Below are 24881 nucleotides of genomic sequence, written 5' to 3'. Positions count from 1 at the left end.
GATGTCTTTCTGTTGGGTAGATGCCGAGGGGTGGCACTGTGCGGCATGGCACTTGTATGTTTGGCTGTAGTACCTGCCACTGAGAGTTTCCCACAGGGTGTGTGCCGTTCACTGTTCTGTGGCCCCGTGTGCAAGTGCCGGCCAGCCACACCCTTACCAACACATAGTGTCCTTTCGTTTATAGAGTTTAGTCATTTTGGAGGGTATGGAGTGTTCCACCGTGGCGTCATTGCATTTCCCTGCGGTCACAGATGCGGAGGACCTTGTATGTGTTGATTGACCACTTGGAATCCTGTTTTGTAAAGTACCTGTTGAAGTGTTTCGCTTATTTTTCATTCAGGTTGTCTGCCTTTTTTTCTTTTGTGATTTGCAGGAATTATCTATATATTGTGAATATCCGTCCCTTGCTGGGTGTATGTGTGGCAGGTCTCTTCTATTTTGTGGCTCGCCTTTTCTGTCTTCTGCATCTTTTGATAAACCAGTGTTTATTGGTTAATTTGAGTGCAGCACAATTTATCATTTTCTTTCCTTTATGGTCAGTACTTTTTTAACATCTGTCTATCTTTGCCCACCTGAAGATATTTTTTGTTGTTGTCTTTTAGACCGGGCCTCATTGCTTACCTTTAACATTTAGGTCGGCGATCCAGCTCATACTAATTTCCAGCATGGCGGGCTGTATGGGCTGCGGTTCATTTAGCATAAAAGAGCAGTTGACACAAGCACTGCATCTTGAAAAGATCCTGTTTTCCCTATGGATTTGGGGTGGAATCTTCACTATAATCAGATGACTCTGTGTTGGTCTCATCCTGGCATATTCTCCTTGGTTTACTTTAATTACACAAGTTTAGAAGAAGTCTTGATATTTGGTAGTGTGCGTCCCCCGAGCTTGTTTCTCTTCCAGATTGCTATTTCAGGTTCTTTGTGCTTCCATTTAAAATGTAAAATTGTCAGTTTTCAAAAAAATTCTGCTGGGATTTTGATTGCGATTGCATTGACTGCCGATTACTTTGCAAAACATTGACATCTGAATCTCACTGGGTTTTCCAGTCCATGCACGTGGTACATTCCTCCATGTATTGAGATCTCTAATTTCACTTACGTTTTGTAGTTTTCTATGTAAAATTCTTACATGTCTCTTGATAGATTTAGTCCTGGATATTCGCCAGTGTTGTATGCTATTATACATGTTATCTTGTTTTCAAAGCTTATTTTGTATTTGCTTATTGCCGCTATATAGAAATACAATAGCTTTTAATTTTGGTACATCATTGACCTTTTACTCAGCAATCCTATAAAATTCACTTGGTTATTTTAGAAGTTATTGGTAGATGGTTTTGAGTTTTCTGTGTATACACTGTATCATCTGTGAAGAGTGACATTTTCTTTTCTAATCTTTTTGCTTTCTTTTCTTTTCTTGCCTTACTGCCCCAGCTAGGATCTCTGCCAGGGTGTTGAGCGGAAGTGATGAAAGTGGGTATCCCGTCACTCCCTGTTTGGGGAAGGCTCTCTGTTGCCCAGGAGATGGTCTGTATTTGCTGTTCTGGACTGGGTTCTGCAGGCTGCTCTCCCTGTTTGGGGAATGCTCTCTGTTGCCCAGGAGATGGTCTGTATTTACTGTTCTGGACTGGGTTCTGCAGGCTGCTCTCCTTTGTGTGCCTCTGGGTTCTCCTTTTGGTTCTCTAGTGCTTGCCGTTCCTTCACCAGCATGGCAGGCTGAGGCCATGGTGAGCACTTTGAACCACAGTCACTGCCCGTGAAATGGGGCGGGGAGGGTCTGTGGTAAGGGACCAGACTGGCCCTCCCCGCGCTGTCACGTTTCTTTGTGGTAGCTTGGTAAGATTTTTTAGAAGAATGTTCTCTGATGGATTTATAGCTGCTAAGACTTTTGCTCTTTGGAAGGTTTATGGCTTATTCCATGAAATTAAGTCAACTAAAATTTCAAAATTTCCAAGCTGCAGGAGGGAGGAACCATAGGTAACCTTAGACTCTAAGTGTTTGGTGAAGCAAATACACCCACACTTAAGCGTTAGTGATGTATTTGCTTTCATTTATTCTGTGTGGAGCAGAAATGAAAATAAAGAGATGTCTTTATAGAAATAGATGCCCAGTGTCAGAAACTGCTCACTTGGCAGAGTGACCATTCCCGTCTTGCTAAAGGTGCTTGTAAATTAATATCACAGGCTCTGAGGCTCAATGTGGACTTTTAGTGCATCTGGTAAGTTAGGGGAAAATGCAGTCATAAAAGCCGTTGTGTTTGAAAGTTGTAGTATGTCTACATTCGTCTATTATTTATTAGAATGTATTTTAGTTAGGGATGTGCAGATATACATTTCAAATGCCTTTCAGAAACCAATGGATTCTTGAGATCTTAGTAGCATGTGCTTTCCATGTGTTTTCTTAGAAAAGTGATCATCGTAGGTGTCTAATCTGGTTAGTGAAGTGATCATTAGACACATACATCAAGATAAAAAGAACTAGATCATGCTTCAGTCTTATTAAACCATTTAATTTGTAGTACGTTTTTATGTTGTGAGTGTTGCATTGGGTTGTTCAAAGACACACCACCTGAGGGGAAAGTGACGGAACGGGCAGAAGAGCAGAGGTATGACTAAGCCAGGCGGACAGCTGACTGACGGGTTCTCATCCCAGATCCAATGGAAAAGGCTCTGCTTTCCTCGTGGGCTCGAGATAGCACTGCTTTCTTTATGAGGGGTTTCATTTAGTTTTCAGCTGTAGAATTGTTTGTTCTTAACTCCTTAATTTTTCTCCTCTCTGCCCGTGATCTTCATGAAGATGTATGTGAAGTTTTTCTTTTAACCCAGATATTCTGAGGGCCAACAGCAGTTCCCTGCATTGTATGTGACTCTGGTTTTCTCATGGCAGCCCTCTGCAGGCTCTCAGAGGCTTGGGAGTCCTGAGGCTTAAAGTACCACAAACTTGTGAATTCCTGGAATCTTTGATATCAGATCCTTAAAACTTAACTCTAGCCGCCAGAAGGCAGAAAATGGTTTCTTTTGCAATTTGCTTTCAACTTGAGCCCCCTGTGAGGTAGTTTCTGAGGGGAATCCAGGAAGACCTTAAAAACGTTCATCCAGTTCACAGTTTTGTTATGTGCCTACTGTGTGCCTTGTGTCGGGGATTCAGCAGGAGGTCACATTCCAGCCCGAGACAGGCAGAGGGGCCGACAGATAATGAGAAAATAAACAACTACTTAATGTCAGCATAGAGTGAAATATCAGAAAAAGGAAAGAACTTGCAAGGGCAAGGAAGTAGGGTGACAGGAGTGAGCGTCTGGGGCGGGGCGGTCAGGAGCAGCTTCGGGGAGGTGGGACATGTGGGTGTGGAGGTGGAGAGAGAGGGACCTTTTCTGTGCTCACCTGTAGCCTCTAAGCCATCTGGAGAACTTCCATTTCCCAGACAGCGTTGGCCCCAGAGCCTTTTTCCTGCAGCACACCAGGGATGCCGACGAACTCCAACCCAGTACTTAGGTGGGGAGAAGAGAAGCAGGCTCAGGGGTGACAAGGCACTGGTCCAGGGTGCGAGAGCCCTCTGGGGTAGTGTCGGGGCCAGGTGGAGCTCGGGCGTCCCCGCTTCCTGTCCAGTGCCCTGTCCTGAGGGGCCAGGTGGAGCTTGGGTGCCCCGCTTCCTGTCTAGTACTCTTTTCCAAGCCAGAATCCGGGGATGCGAAGAAACACATGTCCTCGTTTGCTCTCAGCAGAACTTGCAGCCAGGCACGGGGCAGGTGCTCATCAGATAAGCCAGCACATGGGTCACAACAGACCCAGCCAGAGCCAGAACAGCTTGGAGTCCTGCTGCAGGAAGGTGGGGCGCCTGGGCAGACCCTGACAGTCCTGTCTGTGGCTGTTGGAGCTACTTTTTTAGCCCAACTGAGCATCATGGCTGCTGACTCAGTCTCCCCAGCTATAACACGGGAGCCAGGGTCTCCAGGTCCCCTTGCGACTCTCTGGCATCTGTCTGCCTGATCCTATTTCCCCCTCTGGTAATGACACTTTAGCTTTCCTTCGAGAAATGACCCTTGTTCCCATTGGACTCACCTTGGTGGCGCTATCTGTCAGGGTGTCCTGGCCTCCCCAGTCAAGGGGTGTGGCTCATCGCAGGCCATCAAATGTGGTTGGACAGTGTTCTGAAGGGATTCTCCGTTAATTTCTGCCTCTGGGTCCCTCCACCTGTTTTGCCAGCTACCCTGTTCCCTCCCAGGAGCTTCCTCTGTTTGCCTAGATTATCCAAAGTCCATTTCTGTTGCTTGCAACCGTGAACTTCTAACAGGTGTCCCTTCGGTGCAGCATGCCTGCTCTGTAAAACCTGAATTCTCACTTCCTTTGGCTCAAGCGCTCTGCATTCTCACCGATTTCCAGAAGGAAGGGTTCACAGACTGTGGGCATTGATGCTCTGCCCAGCAGGTTCTGGAGCTGGCTTCTTAGCCTCCTCATGTCAGATGCACTTGTCTGCAGAGTCCCCCGTCTTCTGCTTCCTCTCTAAATCGCAGCTCCCACTGGCTTCCTCCCAGGAGGCTGTGGGTGGGCCCTGGTGACCCGGCTCTCAGTGAGCCTTCACCAGAGCCACCAGGGAACGACCATTTCTGACTGAAAGGGAGACCCGGGGGCTGAGTATGTGACCGAGTGGAGGGGAATGTTTTCCAAGCACTCCCCAGTGGCTAGAGCCCCCACCTGCCAGCTCTGGGAAGGGGTCCCCGCCCAAGCTGCTTCTGTCATCTCAGCCCAGCCCCAGATCCTCTGTCCTGCTCAGAAGCTTGCAGTGGCTTCTGCTTCCCGCAGCGCAGAGGACACATGATTCCGAGAAGCCCTCTTGTTTATGACACAGCCGGATTCTGGACACATCATGCCGTCAAACGTATTTCTCATTAGTTTGGCTGTGCATTTAAACGTAAGGAAAAACTCACCTAGTAATAGGGTTGCATGGGTATACCCATTTTCAAAATGGTGCGGTTGACTTTTGGACATGTCAGTGTGGGTGGAAGGGGGTACCGATGGAGCGTGAATGTCAAGGTGTTGGCCGGCGTCGAAGCTAGGGGCTGTGGGCTGTAACACGGTTCTCTTTACTTCGTGTATGTTTGAAGTTTTCATAATATAAAAGCTTTTTTTTTTTGTTTTTAAAGGGAAATTCATGTTAAAACCTGTGAAATCTTAAATTGCAAATATCAATATGAACACTTTTTTTTACTTAAAATATTTGTACTTTTTACATATCCAAAAAATAAACAAATGACTAAAACCAACCAGTACGTGGGGAACCCAAAATCAAATACATATACTAACCAAGGAATTTAACTCTCTTGCAAATGCACTCACCTGATAACTCTGGAAACCAGTGCCTTACCTGGATAGGGTAAGGCTGAGAACAAGGAGAATCGTCTATAAATGGTGGTCTGGTGAATGTGTTTCTCATGTGTAGAGGTTAGCAATTCTGAAACGACTTGATGTGTGGACCAGAATTGAACAAATGAGAAAAGATACTGTAGCTAATAGGAACCAGGTTTCCCACTGTTAGATAGTTAATAAAAACAAGGAAAGGGGAAGACTAAACTCCACCTTGTAATGCTGGCGTCTGAGGTCTCGGTGTAGACTCGTGATTGTTCAAGTGTAAACTCGTGCGGAAATACTGAGGTGTGAGTGAGTACCTACGCACACCGCCTGCTAAGAGGGCCCTGCGCGCTCTGTCGCCCCGCAGCAGTGAGCACATCTAGCGCCAGATTGGGTCTGAACACAGTCCTCCCAAACAAGGAACCAGGGTTCCCTGGAGAAGCCGTTGATTCCAGGGCTGTGACAGGGACATCTTGTAAAATCAGAAAGTAAGAAATGCTGCCAAAAAGAAAAAAAAAAGACTGGAGTGGAGGCTTGCCAGAAAAACATCTGAGCTGGCTTGCAGGAGCTCCCAATGGCGGGCGCTTTAGCAGCAACACAAATGGGGACAGTATTGGACTAATAACACAGAGCATAACGTAACTGTGAGTCCGTACGAATGGAAGTAGATTACTGAGTCACTGGAAAGATGGAGCAGTGGAAGCTCATCCTTGCATTGGAATTCTAAGTAATAAGTGCAGAAAAAAGGAGGTGGTTTGGATGTCACCACCAGGCAAACATCATGACAGTGAGTGTCACAGGCCGGCCGCCCTGATGGATCCAGGCCCATGAAGATGTGTGTTGCTGTCGTGTCTCTCTCTCGAATGAGCTTTGGTAGCTTGGGTTTTTCAAGGCATTTGTTTATTTCATCTAAGTTGTCAAATTCATTGGCATAAAGTTTTTCATAATATTCCCCATTGTCCTTTTAATATTTGTGCAATCTATAGTCAATTCCCACTCTTGTTCTTTTTTTTTTTTTTTTTGGCACAGAGTCTTGTTCTGTCACCCAGGCTGGGTACAGTGGCGTGATCTCGGCTCACTGCAACCTTGACCTCCTGGGTTCAAGCGATCCTCCCACCTCAGCCTCCCGAGTAGCTGGAACTGCAGGCATGCACCACCATGCCCGGCTTATTTTTTAAATTTTTTGTAGAGACAGGGTTTCACAGTGTTGCCCAGGCTGGTCTCGAACTCCTGAGCTCAAGCAAGACACCCACCTTGGCCTTCCAAAATTCTACGATTACAGGTGTGAGCCACCACACCTGGCCCCTTCTCTCGATGTTGTTAATCTTGTCTTTTCTCTTTATCAGCTCAGCTAGAGGTTTATCAATTTTATAGTCCCAAAGAATCAGCTTTGAGTTTCATTGATTTTTCTCTTTTCTGTTACATTGATTTCTTCTGTTACTGTTTTTTTTTTTTTCTTATTTTGAGTTTAATTTGTTCTTTTTCTAATTTTTTAAAGTGAAATCTAAGGTCATTGAATCGAGGCCTTCTTTTCTAACACAGACATTTGGTGACGTTTCCTCCTCAGCACTGCAGATTTTTATATGTTGTATTTTCATTTTTATTAATTTCAAAGTGCTTTCTAGTTTCTTTTAAATTTTTTTCTTTGACCCATGATGTGTTAGTTTGCAAATACTTAGGATTTTCAGATATATTTGTTATTGATTTCTAGTTTAATTTCAGTTTTGTCAGAGAACATACTTTGTATGACTTGACTTGTGTCCTTTTAAATTTGAGACTGGTTTTATGGCCCAGAAGATGTTCTATCTTGGTAAATGTTCTGTGCATGTTTTCAAAAAAGAATGTGAATAACGTGTATTCAGCTGTTGTTTATGGAGTGTTCCATGAATGTCATTTTGGTCAAGTTGGATGGTAGTGGTCGAGTCTTCTCTGTTCTTACTTATTTTCTGTCTACTTGTTCTAACAGTTACTAAGGGCAGGGTGTGAAAATTCCTAGTTATAATTGTAGTAGATTTGTCCATTTCTTCTTAGGCTTTTATTATTTTATATTTTATTATGATTTTATTTTATACCTTGTGATGTTGGGATCTGAGGTCTCAGTATAGACTCATGATTGTTGAAATGTAAACTCGTATGGAAATATCGAGGTGTGAGTGAGTACCTGCACACACTGCTTGCGTCAAGTATGAAGCTCTGCTAGCAGGTGCATAAATGTTTAGGACTATGTGTCCACTTGGCGAACCAACCCCGCTATCATTGTGAAGTGATCTTCTGTATTGCTGGTAATGTTCTTTCTTTAAAATTTACTTCAATATAAATATAACCATTACCGCTTCCTTTTGATTAGTTAATGTGATACACATTTGTCCATCTTTTAATCTGTTCGTGTATTTTAAACATAACTTAAGATAGATTCCTTGTAAGCAGCACATAGTTGGGTGTATAGTGCTTGGGGAAGATTGATTGTACCTTATAAAACACATAGCCTCCTCTCTCCAAATGCTTTTTAGTCTTCCTCACAAGATTCCTCTTTATACTCTGGGAAAGTGGGGTCTTGCTTTGTTATCCAGTCTGACAACCCCTGCCCTTTAAATGGGGTGTTCAGACAGTTTGATATGCTCACTGATATAGTTGGGTTTAGCTGTCCCTGATTCTATAGCTTAGATGCTTTAATTCTTCCTTTTACTGTTCCATCAAACTGTTTTCACCTTTTTAAAAGGTAAATGTCTAAGTTTACTGGATGTTTATTAGGACTATTAGATAGATAGATAGGTAGATAGATAGATTTTTAAACTGTGTCATGGTTTTCTTGAGTTATTAATTTTTGTAATACCTTGGTGATGAAATAGCATAGTTTTGAATAGTCTACTGCAACTTTTCTGTTTTTTTAGATAAGCCCTTGTGTTTTTCATATACAGTTTTGCAAGAGCATGAGGTTCTTCCAAAACATTTCTATTATAGTGGAAACGCCTGTGTTCTGTTGAATCTGCAGTTGGGAGAAGAATCCGTCTCTAGCTGTCAGTGCGATGTTAGGTGAAACCTTGCTAGACACTGGACATTTGGCTGGGAACTGTGCATGTCAGCTTGCCAGAACAGTAGCTTTGAGGAGCATAATTGACCAGTGTTAAAGTGAACACAGAACAGGGTAGGAGTGAGCACACATAGCCTCTTGGCAATCCTCAGGTCTGGACTAGAGCTTATTCTTATTTGAGGATAAATAAACAGAAATAAACCTCACCTTTGGACCTGTCAAAAGAAAAAAAAGGTATCCCAGAATGTGTGGAAGAGGGAAATATCCTGAAGTGCAGAAGAATATGCCTCTGAAAATGAAATTAAATCAGGAAAAAATATTTTCAAAAGACTTTGGCTAAAAGAAGACCTGGCTCAACAAAGAGAGGCAGAAGGTGATGCATGAGGAGGGACAAGGCCGAGCGAGAAGATGATGGGATGAGTTTAAAGGGAAGTGGTTGAGAACAAAGAGTTCATGGCTTAGTTAAAATCTGTATTTGAAACCATAAGGAGTAAAATGGATATTGTGGAAAATAGCAGCAGTGAAGTGAAGGACATACTTGAGAGGCTGCCTGGGAATGTAGAATAAACAACAGATGTGTCACCGGTGAAAGAGGCCAGATCTGATGGGGAGACTTCAGCCAAATAGCATAGGAACTCTGAAGAAGCCAGAACAAGTTTAACAAAAATAATAATCAATGACGTAATTGAAGAGCATTTTCCTGAGCAGAAAGAAGACTTATATTTGTTGAAAGAGTCATATTTTGAACAAAATAAAAGACTCTTACTTATGTATCTTCTGACAACATTTTTGAATTTTAAGATTCAAGAAAAAAAAATGCTAGTAGATTCCAGGCGGAAGGAAATGGCAACAATCACAACGTTAAGACTCAGCCCCCAAAGTTTTACCTGGAAAGAAGCTGTGATTGAGCTGGACTTAAACTTCTCTACAATGTTGAGGGGGGAATGACATCCAAAGATTTGAGGGGGGCATATTTCTGATCTAAGATTTTTATACCCAGCCAAGATGTTTTTTTGTGTGAAGGATACTGTCATCTGAGATTTGTGAGGGTTTGCAAAATATGCCATCTACATTCCCTTCAAGAAAATGTCTCTTTCTGACCAAGAGATGAATAAACATTCTGACCCTGAAGACAAATAAGTCATTGTTGTTCCTAAGGAGATAACCAGATACAGAACAACAGTCATGAAGATATTAATCAGAGTTGTAGATACAATGAACATAAAATTGGAAAGCATCTAGATAGACAGCCTTGGGGGCTGGGCTGATTCTTTACATGATGAATTGGTTAGAGTTCTTTGGTTATAAGCAATTCATTGACAAAAAAAAAAAATTCTAGACTAATTAAGAAAAGGAATTTGTCACATTTTTAAAGAAAGATGAACACAGAAGCACTTGAGCTGGGATCAGCCAGGGACTCTCAGTGGTAGGAGTTCTGAGACTTGTCTCTTTTGGGTTCATCTAGTGACTGATCTATTGAAGAGGTAGGCCTTGGAAAGAGAACTGGACGAGCTCAGGTGGTGTCACATGCCACTATTTGGCCTGACACTTCCTTGGGAGCATCAGGCTCATCCGAAGCTCCTGAAGTGGGGTGGGGCAGTTGTCTATCACACATGGGATAGGAAACAACCCTTCAAAACGAAGCTTACCAGGTATTGTTAATGCCATTGGAAAACGCCTGGCTTTAATATCAGCCCAGAGAACATGGCAGACAACTGTATCACTAGAGGTTCGTATGAGCAAAAGGCAAAGAAAAACAATGGCAAGGAAGCATGTCAGAATGTTACCGAGGGCTTGTCTCTGTGTGATGGCATCATGGATGACTTTTTAAATACTTGCCTGTGATGAGCATGTATTGTTTTTGTAAGCAGAAAAAGAAAAAAAAAAAAACTGTCATTACGAAGACAGAAACAGGAGGGAACTATTTTAGGTTATCATGTTACGTGAGGAATGCGGACTTTAGAATTAAATTCTGTGATTACACAGACATTGTGAATATGAATGTCTATGGATCGAGGCTGACGCAAGTGTGCAGTGATGACATTCTGTGGTGGGAATGTGCTGAAAGTGATTTTTCTTTTAAAGCATTTTATTTCATATTTATTTCATAAGCTAATATAACTTAGAATAAATTTATATTAGTTGGAAGATACTCTGCTTCCTCTCAAAAGCCTAATGTTGGGGAAACTTCTGGAATGAGTAAGGAAGCTGTCTCGAGATCAGAGATTTTGAACCAGGGGATGATAGTGTCCCCAAGTGGACCTTTGGCACTCCCTGGAGACATTTTTGGTTGTCATGACTTGGAAGATGCTACTGGCATCTGGTGTGTGGAGGCCCAGGATCCTACTAAATGTTTTATAATGTGTATGGCAGCCCTACACCCCAACAACTGAATACACAAACCAAAATCCCAGTGGTGCTGAGGCTGAGAAACCCGGCTCTCCAGAGACTGTCTGTGATTTACTAACAAAAATCCCAACTGCTCGTATTTGTAGAAATGATTCCATATGAACTGTTCTATCAGTCCTTGGTCAGAACAAGGATAAAGAAGGAAGTTGGTGGGGCAAGGTGGCTCACGCCTGTAATCCCAGCACTTTGGGAGGCCGAGGTGGGTGGATCACTTGAGGTCAGGAGTTCGAGACCAGCCTGGCCAACATGGTGAAACCCCATTTCTACTAAAAATACAAAAATTAGCCATGCTTGGTGGCATGCACCTGTGATCTCAGCTACTTGGGAGGCTGGGGCAGGAGAATTGCTTGAACCCAGGGTTGTGGGGGTGGTGGAGGTTGCAGTGAGCCCAGATTGTGCCACTATGCTGCCGCCTGGGAGACAGAGCAAGATTCTGTCTCAAAAAAGAAAAAAAAAGGAAGTCATCATTTCCCTAGTTGGATGTTGTTTTCCAGATCGGAACTTCCATGTTGTAACTCCAGTCTCTTTTCTCCTAACCTTGCAGGTTCATCTGCAGAAGCCAGCAGACGCCTCTGCTCTCCTTGTGGGTTACCTGGCTCATGAGACCTTGCCGGCGAGGCTCTGCGTTTGAACGTCTGTGACCCAGCCCTGACTGTCCCGGTACTTGTATGTGTTGGTGGGAGTTCGGAGCTCACTGGAGCTATCGTTTCCGTGGAAATTTTGAGCCATTTCGAATCACTTAAAGGAGTGGACGTTGCCAGCAATGAGCTCCCAAAGCCATCCAGGTAAGGCCTGGTCTTTTCTTCTCTGGGCACACAGTGGAGCTTTCTTTTCCCAAAGTAGAATTTCTTGTGGCTGCAGCTTGCTTTCTGAATTCGAGACTTGTTTTTCTTGATAGTGGTCACCGTTGGTTTTTGACAGCACACAGTGCAGAATGGATGGTTTGTTCTTCCTCTTGGTGAAGTAAGAATGATAACACCTGGGAGGATCTGGAGTGAAGTCTGCGGCCCTGGTTTGCAGGCTGACTTGAGTGGCACGCAGGTTTTGTCGCTGCCAGGAGAGAAGTGCTTTTTGATGAGGGTGATGTTTAAAGGTTCGGTTGTGATGTGGAGCGCTGGTTTCTTGCCCAGTGTCTCTGTTGTTTTATGCGGGGTTGTGTGAGGGGTGGGAGCGCTCCTCTGACCGCGCGTCTGGGCTGCCTGGGAAGAAGTTCGTGTTCCCATTCAGTTGGTGGCCGTGGTTGCTCCTGGTGTTTGAGTGCCTCTGTGAGAGGCTGCGCTCAGCATTTTACGTATAATTCTATATGCATTTAGTACAGCCCCAGATCATCTCAGGCCTGGAGGGAAGAAGGAACTTACCTGAGGTCCCACAGGGCAGGCAGGTCGGGGACCCACGGGATTGGGGAGCAAGCCTGTCCTGCTCTGAGCTTCAGAAGCATGTCATGGGCCCGTCCATTTACGACTTCACACTGTCCGTCCTCTGAAAGTCACCGAGCGTGCGCCATAACGAAACCTTGAGGCCCACCACCGACCTGCCTGAGTGTGGGGCTCCTGCACAGCCACTCCTGTGCTGCCCAGCCTCCTGCCACTTCCAGCGCACCGTGGCCTTCAAGGGCACTTAGCCATCGACTTATGTCTTGCGTCCACCTGAGAGAGAAGACGGTGGCCACTGGACAGATGCTTGGACAGGCACCTGAGGCTCTGTTAGCCTTGGCTGTGGGTTCAGCTCCTTAGAGCAGAGGCAGAGCCTCAGGGTCTGGGTCACTCTCTTTGAGATTGCCTGGAACGCTTGCACACATCTTTCCCTGGGTGGAATCGGCTTTGTCTGAAAATTCCAGAGGGCAGGATTCCAGGTTTTTTTAGACATGGAAGTTTTATTGAGTTAAATTGTTTATGTATTGACTGATGTAAAGAAATGGTTTATGATGATTCCAAGACGAAATTAAGTGCTGTGGATCAAAGCGTCTAAACAGACATCGAGTGGAGCTGGCCGTCTCCCTCCTGCACCGGGCGGCTGTTGGGTGAGAGCGCATCTTTTTTCTGTGTCTAAACATAGTGTTGTGTGTGTGAGCATTTTCATAGAGTAAATTCTATATGCAGGGCCCTATGTTTTACATTCTGTCCATTTTAATGTGTTATAAGCATCTTTTGGTATCAGTATGTGTGTAACTATAACTTGCTCTTTTTGATCCCTTGCGAATGGATATTTATGTGGTTGTAGCAGTGTTTATACCAATCCCAAATTGGCATCAAACAATTATTATACATATATTTTGTAAACTTCTAAGTATCACTACTAGACAAGTTCCAGGAAGTGGAAGCTGGGTCAGCGGGCCCATGCACTTAAAAACAGCATTAGGTTTACTGTCAGATTGCTCCAGAAGCCTCGTTCCAGCTGATCTTTCCTAATTCCAGTGTAAAAGGATGCATATTTTTCATTTGTGCTGTACCAGCACTGGGCAGGTTCAGTCTCTTTCATGTTTGTCAGTGTGCTAGGGGAAAATTATTGTTTGAGTTCACTTGATTATTTTAATGGGGGTGCATATTTTTGTATGACTTGGTGTACACATAATCATAATTTGTACATACTCTGCAGGCATTTGAAGAGAAAGTATGCTCTTAAGATTTTGGTTTAGCCTAAAGACATCTATATGTATATATCAGTATTGTATTTAAAGTTCTTGGCTGGGCGCGGTGGCTCACACCTGTAATCCCAGCACTTTGGGAGGTCAAGGTGGGCGGATCACGAGGTCAAGAGATGGAGACCATCCTGGCTAACATGGTGAAACCCCGTCTCTACTAAAAATACAAAAATTAGCTGGGTGTGGTGGCGCAGGCCTGTAGTCCCAGCTACCCAGGAGGTTGAGGCGGGAGAATCGCTTGAACCCGGGAGGCAGAGGTTGCAGCGAGCCAAGATGGCGCCACTGCACTCCAGCCTGGAGACAGAGCGAGACTCCGTCTCAAAAAAAAAAAAAAAGTTCTCTCATTTATATATATTTTATTTATATATAGGAGGATATGTATGCTTTATGTTATTTTATTTATATATTAACTCGTTATTTAAATCAGTATAGCTTATTTTTTTCTGTCTGCTTGATTTCTTGGAAAAGTGTGTTTTTCTACTGTGATTATAGTTTTGTAATATTCTTTTTACGTTAATAACCATTTTTTGCTTTATATAGTTCAATGTTTTCTTCAATGCTTAAAAAGTAATGACTGTTCTTTTGGTAGATCAGCTCTCTTATCAAAATACAATATATTTCTCTTTGTTTAATGTTTCTTTGACCAAGAGCTTACAGTGTTTCATGAGGTATTTCTACCCTTGGTTTCTTTTGGCTAACAAATATTTCTCCATCCACTTGTCTCTAACCTTTTCAGGCTGTGTTCTTTGAGGCTCAGCTCTGGAAACCGCAGGGTGCTGGGTTTGGCCTTTTCTGTGGGAATTTCAGCCGCTGCAGTTCGGTTTGATCACCGGCCTGCCCGGGCCTGTCCTGCCTCTGTGAGCTGGGTTGTGTGCACCTCGTTATCACCCACGACCTCTCCATTCTCTGTCTCAGTGGGTCGGAGGCTGGAGACAGGCCGCGCTGGGAGGGCAGGGCTACCCCTCAGTGGGTCGGAGGCTGGAGACAGGCCGCGCTGGGAGGGCAGGGCTACCCCTTGGCCCAGCCCATTCTCTGCTCTCCATCTGTGGGGAGGGTGCAGCTGGGGTGGTTGCTTGGGGCCTGAAGTCCGCTGGCTGCCTCCTCTGCCCTGTCCACTATCACCTTTCCCTGACGTGTCTGCCCTTCCTCCCAGAGGACCCTGGGCGGCAAGACCCCTTGTGCCAAAACACGCGCGTGCCACCACACGCACACACTGGCCGGTGGCCCAGCGGCCTGTGTCCATGTCTCAGGCCGGGGATGGGGCTGGCCCTGGTCTGTGCCCTCCCTCCCATGCGAGGCCCACTTGCTGGTGTGGCTTCCCCAGCAGCTCCATCCCCAGAGAACTCGAGTTTCGGGAAGTTCCTCTGTGTTTCTTGTCAGCTGATGCACCTGTTCGTCCACTGCCAGGCATTGCTGGAAGTGCTTTCCAATCTTGTCGTTCATCATTTTAGTGGGTTTTGGGAAGAAAAGAAATCATTAATACTGAAGGATTCAGTCTGCTGTCTTGAGTGGGAAATTTCTAGGTGTGTCAGAGCACAGCCACGGAACCGCTGTTCCTTTTCCTTGAGCCAAGGAGCCGGGTCCTGCGCTGCCTTGCCATCACTGGGCAGTGCGGTGCCCGGAGCCTGCCTGGCCGTACCTCCCCTCCCTCCATGCGTCTCTTGTGCCGTCCTCTGCTGGCTGGCCCTGTTCTTCGCCCTGCCTACCCGGCTCACTCTTGCCTGCCTGGCTCACCCTTGCCTACCCACCTGGCGTGGGGCTCTGCTCCTGTGTGGCCTGGTGTGGGTGACCATGCTGCCCCTCACTCCCTGGGCAGTCCAGGCTGGGGGAGTCCAGCTGCCCGTGGGCCCCCTCTCACATTTGTAGTGTGACTTGGCTTTGCCCTGATGATGAAGTGCCCTTCTAGTGCGGTGTGCATGGCTTTCCTCTCCCTGTGTTCTGTGAAAGTCGTCTGCTGCTGGGTGAGTTTTGTGTTATGGTTTTATTGCTGTTCCCGCTGAACTTTGCCAGAGCCAGGCCCTGGTTCTCTGACGTCAAAGCTGCTTAACTGCTGGGATTTTATTGCTCTAAATAACGATTTCTAATGATGTGAGCGGCCTGAGGAAAGAACCTGGATTGACTTAGCCTGGAAGAGCTCTCCTTTGAAAGGAGGCTCTGGTGCCTTACGCCCCTTGCCCGACCAGCCCTCCACACCCTCCCTGTGGGGATGCGCCATGCAGGGCACAGAGCCTCTGCCCTGAAGCCAAGTCCCCGGTGTGAAACGAGGAGCGTGGACAGGAAGCCTACGGGGCCTGCTGGCAGGACAAGTCAAGGCTCCTTTTTCCTCCCATTCGCTTGTTTTCCTCCAAGGCCAGTTCCCCAAGTCACTGTCCTTGTCCTTCCTTGTGGTTAAAGGCTTAGGATACTGGCGACTTGACTGGCCAGCAGCAAAGGCAGACGTTGTTACTTGGCCACCCACTTAACACTACCCTGTCCCTCCAGTGTCATTTACTTTCCCTTCTGGAACGTTTGTGCCTAGAGAAAGTCTTGCCCAGAAATGTTCTCAGTGTCAAGGAGCCCCGCAGTGGATTTGCCGGGACGTGTCTGTGTCGCCCGGATGATGCTCTCGATAGGAAGCTGATCAAGCAGGCAGTGGCGGGTAATTGGAGCATCCTCTCGCTTCTGGAATCTTGGTGCGAGGTACGGATAATGTTGAATTCAAGACAAAATAAGTGGCCAGGCGTGGTGGCTCAAACCTGTAATCCTGGTACTTTGGGAGGCCGAGGTGGGCAGATCATTTGAGGTCAGGAGTTCGCGACCAGCCTTTTTAACATGGTGAAACCCCGTCTCTGGTAAAAATGCAACAATTAGCCAGGCATGGTGGTGTGCACCTGTCGTCTCAGCTACTTGGGAGGCCGAGGCAGGAGAATCGCTTGAATCCGGGAGGTAAGATTGCAGGGAGGCAAGGTTGCAGTGAGCCGAGATTGTGCCACTGCACTGGAGCCTGGCTGACAGAGCAAGACTGTCTCAAAAAAAATAAAAAATAAAAAATAATAAAAAAAAGGATTTTGTGGGAAACTTGTGTAATTTAAGATCAGTGTTTTAATTTGGGCCATTCTATGATTTCTTAATAGTCTGTTCAGTCTGAACTACCCCATCCACACAAAAGCAGCTAAAAAGTCTCTGTCAACAGTAACTTGGTGATTAGTGAGTTCACGGTAATCCAATTGCTTCAAACCACTGTTAAGTGTTAATCCTGTGAGTCTCAGGGAGGAGGCTTTCGCTCTGGGGGTGCTTCTGGTCCTCACGTTCTGCCCTAACTTGATTTGATCTTGAATCTGTTTATTTTAACCATTGTGGCTGCCAAGATTATTATATTTTAATATAATAATTTTAATATATGTAACATAATAACAATTTTAATATAGAAATGATCTCATAAAGATGCATTTTTATGGCATTTAATGCTCTGCAATGGTTGACTGTTTCAGGAATACCGCAAAGAGTGTGTGTGTGTGTGTTAGGGTGTTTTTGTGTTTTAGACACAATGTGTATGTGTTAGGGTGTGTGTGTGTTTTGCACAGGTTATGTGTGTGTGTTTTAGACAGGGTGTGTATGAGATAGGATGTGTGTGTGTTAGGGTGTGTGTGTTTTAGATAGGGTGTGTGTGTTAGGGTGTGTGTGAGTGTGTTAGGATGTGTGTGTGTGTGTGTTTTAGACAGGAAGTGTGTGTGCTTTACACACTGTGTATGTGTTAGGATATGTGTGTGTTTTAGAGTGTGTGTGGTGGTTTTAGACAGGCCGTTTGTGTGTGTGTTAGGCTGTGTGTTTAGACGGTGTGTGTGTCAGGGTATGTGTGTGTTTTAGAGTGTGTGTGTGTGTTAGGGTATGTATGTGTTAGGGTGTGTGTGTTTTAGACGGGTGTGTGTTTGTGTGTGTGTATGCGTGTGTGTGTGTTAGACAGGGTGTGTGTGTGTTTTAGACTGTGTTAAGGTATGGGTATTTAGACAGGATATGTGTGTGTTAGTGTGTGTGTGTATGTGTGTTTTAGACAGGGGTGTGTGTGTTATGGTCTGTGTGCATGTGTGTGTGTTAGGGTGTATTTGTGTGTTTTAGGGTGTGGTATATGTGTTAGGGTGTGTGTGTGTTTTAGACTGTATGTTAAAGTATGGGTGTGTGTTTTAGACAGGATGTGTGTGTTAAGGTGTGTGTGTATGTGTGTTTTAGACAGAGTGTGTGTTTTAGACAGGGTGTGTATGTGTGTGTGTGTTGGGTGAGTGCATGAGACGGATGTGTGTTTGAGACGGTGTGTGTGTGTGTGTTAGGGTGTGTGTGTGTTAGGGTGAGTGCATGTGTGTGAGACGGAGGTGTGTGTTTTAGACAGGGTTGAGACTGTTGTGTTTTACACAGGGTGTGCTTTGGATGTGTGTGTGTGTGTTAGGGTCTTGCTGTCGCCCAGGCTGGAGTGTGGTGGTATGCACTGCAGCCTCAGCTTCCTGGGCTTCAGCGATCCTCCTACCTCAGGCTCCCTAGTAGCTGGGATCACAGGTGCATGCCACCACACCCAGCTAACTTTTAAAATTTTTTGTAGAGACTGGGCCTCACCATGTTGTCCAGGCTGGTCTCCAACTCCTGGACTCAAGCAGTCCTGCCCCCTCGGCCTCCCAAAGTGGTGGATTACAGGCATGAGCCATTGTACCCAGCCAGCAATACTACAAAGTTTGAAGAGGCAGAAAAGGAATTTTGAAGACCTGCAGTTAACCCAAGACATTGATTCTGAGCTTCTGGTCGCAGGTGGGTTGCAGATTCTGAGCGTGACCCTTGCTCAGAAACAGGGTGGTGGGAGGTAATGAGAAAGCCTGGGAGCTGAGAGTGGCTTTGCGGGAGGCCCAAGAGGGCTCCCAGGAGGAGGGGGTGTGCAGGCAGCAGGTGCAGCCAGCTGGCAGGAGTCCAGGGGAGCTCGGACATGGAGACAGGGCCTGAGAGCACGCCTGGTGTCAGCTGGAGAAGAGCGTCTTCATGGCCCCTGCAATGGGCAGCCCTGGGGGTTCTGGGTAGGAGGGAGTGAGATTGAGCCCTGAGAACATGGGAGAGTAGACCAGCCCTGCATCAACTGGAGGTTTTAGAGAAGGACAATGGAAATGCCTTGATGGTTCAGGCTGATGTTGGGGTGAGAAATGCTTTTGATCCTCATGTACCGCTTGCTTCCGCTTTCTAAAGGAAAGGTTTCAAAAATACTTGTGTACGTTTTCTGACGCACAGCACCGCCTGTCTGAACGTGCATCCTCCCAGCCACCCGGCACGGGGCGTCTGCAGCTCTCAGATTGTCACTAGCCTGGATTCTCCATACCACCATTATCTGGGATCTTAATCAGTCAAGGTTTGTTCTGGAAATCATGTAGTCAAGGACTTATTTTTCAACCTACTTTTTTTTTTTGATCCTCAAATTGTGTTTTGTCTTTTAAAAATCACGAGTACTCAGTCATTCTGAAGAGCTCAGAAAATTCACTGTCAATGGCGCATTGATGGTTTGTTTTGGCAATTCTCTGGAAATTCTTACACGGTTTGTGGAACATTTGCATTTGTGTCCCTTTTTCAAAGCCACTATTGTGGAAATGCAAATTTCTGAGTTCTGAGATGCTGAATGTTGGATGATTAATGATATTGAAATTTAAGAATGAACTCCCGGTATGTATTTGACATAGAAAACTCGGTGTGAGAATCATTAGAAACCATTGAGCACAGCTTGGCAGGAAACAGAAAGGCTGTGATTGAGGCACCCGGTGGTGGGGGCAGGTCGCACGTGGACAGGTGTGCAGGTGCGTGGCTGCCTCCGGGTGCCAGGCTGTGTGAGGCAGGAGCTACTGCCGTCAAAGGTCTGGCTCTCCTTGACCATAGGTGTTCAAAACTCATCATAATAATACATCAACCTTGATGACTTGCTTGCTCCAAGTCAGCCCCTCTGTGCGTTTAAGAGAACGCAATGAACAGCAGGTTTGTTCTGAGGTTTGCTTTGCTGCTACTTCATTTGTGCTTGCATATAGCCTGTGACCTGAGCTGGACACGTTATTTGTGTTTTGTAGATGAGGAAACCAGTGTTACTGCTGTTGAGTGCTTAGGTAGGCTGAGGCTGGGCAGCACATCAGAGGCCGATCTGGCACCGCTAGAACTGGTCACCTGCCCTCAAGGAGCATGCGCCTCCCTGCGGCAAACGCTGGGCGCCTGGGACCTGGGAGGCATTGAGCCTCTCTGCTTGTGTGAGCTCCCTGGCCAGGGCAGGCAGGGCAGCAGGCATCCTGGTCTGGTGTGGTTCATGCCGTGAGAGGGCTGGGCTGGGCATGGAAGCCCCCTGAGGGATGTGGAGGCCAAGGGAGGCTGTCCCCCAGAAAGTTGCTGAGGCTGAAACAGCCCTGCGAGGAGGGTTGGTGGGCCTCCTGCCGGTCCTGCCCTGCCGTCTGGGGCCTTGTCCTGCAACGCAGGCTTTGTATCACAGTTGGTTTCGACGAGCGTGGGTTTTGCCATCAGGGAACTTTATCTGTCCATCCTCTTTTTTTTTTTTGTGAACTTTCTCTGAGCTCTCTTTGCCAGTCCTTAGAATGCTGGGACTGAAGGAGTAACTGGGTGATTTGCATAACCAAGCGAACTCTGAGATTTGGGCTGAAGCTTTCATGTTGTGGTCACTTGGCATCCTTCCCTTTGTTTATTTCATGAGAACATGGCAAAAAATGGGCACTTTGGGGAAAATTATAATGAAAATTACAGTTAATTTTAAGAAATTAAAATTCAGACAAAAATCAACTGAGGCATATACCTAAACGTTTTTGAATTATATCTGACCTTGAGTTTTAAAACTGGTTTGCTTTCAGCCACCTAATCAGTAAGACACTGGGAGTGCTGGCCCTTTAGGAGTGATACGCAGTGGTGGGGACGGAGGCCTTGGGGCGTTATTTTCATGTTTGCTTCTCTCTCCGTCCCCCTTTTTAGGAAAACAAATACAAATAGAAAAGACAAATTCTGCCTCTCAGGGAGCACAGCTGATTCGGAGACCGAAGCGCATAGGCCAGGCCTTTGGGAGTGCCCTGGAGAGTGTAGGCGGCTGTTTCCCTCCAAGACGATGCCGGGCCTGCGGGCTCTTGGTTGTCTGGGAGGGTCCTGAGCCCGGCGGGCTCTTGGTGGCTTTGTTCGCACTGGACCCCAGGCTCCCTCGTCTCCCTCAGCCCTCACTGTACTCTCCTCCATCTCTGCCCCCGTCCCCTTGCTGCCTTTCCTTCAGTGCTACAACCCGGACTCAGGACCCAGTGTGGTTCCGTGCTGACATGCAGCTGTAGAGCTCCTGGGATTTTACCTTGAAACGCAGTATTCAAGATGACTATCATTTCCTAGCTTTCACCAAGACTCTGTATGTTCAAAAGGAGTAGTAAAACTTACTGTAGCATATTTGTTTTTTACAAAATACATAAATGACCTAAATGTACTTATTTTTGCTCCATTTGAAATAGCATTTATAAAGAATGAGGTAAAGTTGGTCTGCGTGTCTTAATGTTCATTATTTAGTGATGGTCATTAACTGGGGGAGTTTTTTTTTTTCTGTATATAACTACATTCTCAAAGGTTCAAATTAACTCTTTGAGTTTGTATCCACTTGAGATGTCAGGGTTTGTTATTGTGAAGCCATTGTCTTCAGAGCTTTTCCCTAAAAGAAGTTTTGTGATTGGGGCCAGTTATTAAAAAAATTTTTAATTTTAAATGCTTAGACCATTTTCTTAGAAGATTGCATCCATAATCTGGTTGTTTAGGTGATGTCTGCATTCGTTCAGCCTGCAATCATAAAATACTTCATGGTGGATGATATGTAAATAACAGAATTTTCTTGCTCACAGTTCTAGGGTCTGGGAAGTCCAAGATCAAGGAGCTAGCGGACTTGGTGTCTGGTGAGGGCTGCTCTCTGCTTCATAGATGATGCCTTCTTGCTGTGTCCTCACCTGTTGGAAGGGGTGAGGGGTCTCACTTGAACCTCTTTAATAAGAGCACTAATCCTATTCCTGAGAGTCCGTAACTTAATCGCTCCCCAGAGGCCCCACCTCTTAATACTATCACATTGGGTATTAGATTTTAGTACATGAATTTTGGGGGGGACACCAACAGTCAGACCACAGCAGCTGCTAACTAAAGCCAAGAGAATGCATTTCATTATAAGAGCTAATGGTTTTCTTTCAATTAGTTTGCATTCATAGCCAAGGATATTCCTTTTTAAATATCTGTGAGTTAGCCTAGGAAATATGTAGAAATTGGATGTTTATTAGCACTGTGTTTCTCAGTGACTTGTTTCAGTAGGGTTTGTGAAATGCTGTCAGAGTGTCAGGCAAGGCTGTGGAGTCTGTTCTGAGTACACTTAGGGTTTCCGTGTGTCGTCCTGAAGCCTTTCTCACCTCTTCACATCTAGGGTAAGGCCGTATCGATGGGAATTCCTTCCTCCCTATTAGGTAGTATGATGCAGAATTCTTGATGCTCTTCGTTTTCACATGGACTGAATCCAAATCAGTTGGGGCTGATTCTTCCAGCCCTGTCTTCTCATCCTGGTCTGACACTGCACAACGCACACCGTCCTGCCGCAGGCTTGCCGAGGTGCTGCCTGGCCCTGTCTTTGCCGGAACACCTGCAGTCTCCATGTGGCTGTGCAGGAGCAAAGGCGGCCTTCGCCCCACATCTCTCTCTCATGTGCTTCCACAGCACTGCCTTGTTTTCGTGAAAGGATCGGGGAGGAAGGCAAGGTTAATTTTTTCTTTCTGATGTACTAGTGGATAAAAAGAGTTTTAGAACATTTGAAGAGGTCCTAAGGGAAACTGGAGACATGGAAAGCAGAGGTTTTCACTGGTAAACCAGAGAGATGAGGAGTTTTAGTTTTTGTAGTGCCTGATGCATTGTACATGTTGAAAGCTGAGTCCTTGATGGTAACGGTGGCTCTGATGATGGTGGAGATGGGAGGTTAGGATCCTGTTAGAGATGTTTAGTGGGTGCTGCAGTGAGCCCAGTTTTCTGAGTGACAGGGACTAGGGTGTGACTGCTGAAGGGGGAGTCAGATCTTCAGTGCCCTTTATCTCTGGTGGGCTTCTCATCCTTGGTCTTGCAGCATCAGGACGGGGCCAGGGTGCCTGGCCTGGAGGGGTGGGCTTGGGCCAAGGACTGCAGGGCACAGGTGTCCTCTCACTGTGGCCCTCAGCACGGGGAGCCCTGTGGCTTTGAGGCAGATGCTTCATTCAAGGCAGGTGGTTCTTTTCTGAATACAAACATACACGTGAGCATCCCCAAAGGCTGCTTTTGAGAGATGGTGTCTGTCTCCACGTCCAGCCTGTTGTAACGGGACCGTAAGGCGCAGAGGCCGTCTGACAGCTGGAAGGGTGCAGAGGCATCTCTAAGCAGCAGCACCAGTGGAGGACCCAGCCTGGAAGTGCTGACACCCCGCCATGGTCCTCCTCTGTCCCACGCAGCCCAGCCTTCAGGAGATGCACCATCAGGCATTTGGGTGGCAGGCTGGAGTTCAGTGGGGCTGTCCCCACTGGGGCCCCTCTGTAGCTTCTGAGAACAGTTGAATTGTCTCTCTGCTTTTACATCTGTCTGTGATTTGGTTCATTTTGTTCTTCTCCAGTCCTCAGTAAGATTTGGTAAAACGTAATTTCTTGATGGTTCAGGAAGGCAAGGGTGGGGCTATGTCCATGCTTGCACAGCCTAGTGAGCCTAAGCTCACTGCTCTGTGACTGGCTTGCTGCAGTCGAGGTTCAGGGAAGAGCTGGGGTGTCCTGGGGTGAGGGAGCAGCAGCACCAGCAGGACCCCATGCCCCAACCACTGTAGGGACCATCCTGGCCCGAATGTGTTAGAAACTAGGAGCGTATCTGGGGTGGGGACACATCCCATTCTTCTCGCTTTGTGGTCAGGCCCCCAGCCTCTTTTTGTTAGGACGTCTTGATGTCTCCCTACTCAGCTGCCAGCACTTCTGCTGAGGGAAGCAGTCACAAGGCCCGGCGGCCCTGGCCTGAGCGTGGATGTGGCTGTCTTGGTTCTTGGCTGCGGTTTCCTTGAACTCTCCATGTCTGTAAGACCTGATGCATGAGAATCACATGTGGGAAGGGTGTTTCTTGTGTTTATCAGTGTTTCCGTTTCTTTGGAAGTTACATGGATGCTGTTATGAGTGGATTTGATGGACTGATTTGCATGGGTGTGGCCTCAAGGATTGCATTTTCTAAGGAGATGGTGTTTTTAATGCCTTAGCCAGGAGATTGCAGGGTGCCCTGGGCCACGTGTGTGGTTCTCTGGGATGATTCTGCTCTGAAGCTGTGCTGAGGGATGTTATTTCAGACTTCAGGACTGTCTTCAAGAAAAAAAGAACAATGCAGGTCTCCGTTGGGTTGCTCATGTCACCGGAGAGAGCATGGCTTCAGTGCTCCTCACCTGCGTCCAGATCAGAGCATTTAGGCTTCATCTGGGGAGTGGGCAGGGGCAGGAGCTTGGAGATCACTGCCCGGGGTGGCTCTGTGCCCAGGGGTGACCCGGACTGGGCCCATTGCCTCCTGGGGCTAGGGTTGCTTCCTTTTATCAGGCCCTGTTTCTTTAGAAAGATACTTGGCTTTGGCTTTTGCCTTCTGGCGGCACCTGGCCCTGCAGCTGATGGAAATTGGCAGAGCAGAGGACTTCACTGGGACAGTGAGCAATGGGGTAGCCCTGTGTTTACAGGCAAAACCCAGACCCTCTTATGATGGAAGGGTAGGGCAGGGCAGCTGGCCTTCACGTGGACAGGAACAGCAGGTAGCCGATGTATCTGAGTTGGTATATTCATTCAGAGACATTGGTTAAAATTACTTGTCAGTATAACATCTTTACCATTGTTTTCTTCAAAGCCAGATTCTGTATTTTCTGCTTTTATGTAAACTAAATATATAGTTTTCTTAAATACAGATGACCTCTGCTTTCACACTTTATTTGGATACCTTTCAAGTCAGTTTTACACACATGCTCTCTGGAGACAAAACAGCCACTGGGGAACCGAACCTACGCTTTTGGTAGAACCTCAGCCTTGGGTGGGAGCCTGGAGGCCCTGGACCCTGTGTGACACCTGCTCCAGAATCTTCCACCAGTGGCTTTTGAAATGTGGTTAGTGGCTGAATCTCACTTCTGCCTTGGATGCTTATGGAATCTTCTGGATGGACTGAGCTCAGAATCTCATTGAATACTGTGGTCCTGTCAGTCTGAACTTTGTACATAAAAATCCATAGGAATCTCATGGCAGCTGCTGAGGATTTGGAGAACTCCCTTAGAAAAATAATAGGAATTTATTTTTTCCTCTTTGACATAGTGGATATTTAAATTTTGAACATCAAATGGTAGTTTTGGATTTTAAAAGCTCAGCGTGAATAAACTTTGAGCTCAGATGCAGCTGTTTTTCAGTGTGTCAGTTTTATTAGATGTCATTTGATGTGTGCACCA

General features: G+C 46.2%; 1 protein-coding gene across 4 annotated transcripts in view; it reads left to right on the top strand.

Annotated features, from left to right (window-relative positions):
• The window catches only part of HDAC4 (histone deacetylase 4), a 343637-nt gene that overhangs the window by 36323 nt on the left and 282433 nt on the right, over window positions 1–24881 (top strand). For all 4 annotated transcript variants that reach the window (XM_023228691.3, XM_023228693.2, XM_023228694.2 and 1 more), the window contains exon 2: window positions 11327–11567. In XM_023228691.3, the coding sequence (XP_023084459.1) occupies window positions 11546–11567 (22 nt within the window). In that variant the 5' untranslated portion in view covers window positions 11327–11545. The remainder of the gene's footprint in view (window positions 1–11326; window positions 11568–24881) is intronic.

Source organism: Piliocolobus tephrosceles, chromosome 11 (assembly GCF_002776525.5).
Source record: "Piliocolobus tephrosceles isolate RC106 chromosome 11, ASM277652v3, whole genome shotgun sequence".
NCBI lineage: Eukaryota > Metazoa > Chordata > Mammalia > Primates > Cercopithecidae > Piliocolobus > Piliocolobus tephrosceles.
Note: the sequence above shows the minus strand (reverse complement) of the source record. Positions and strands in the feature narration are given on the sequence as shown.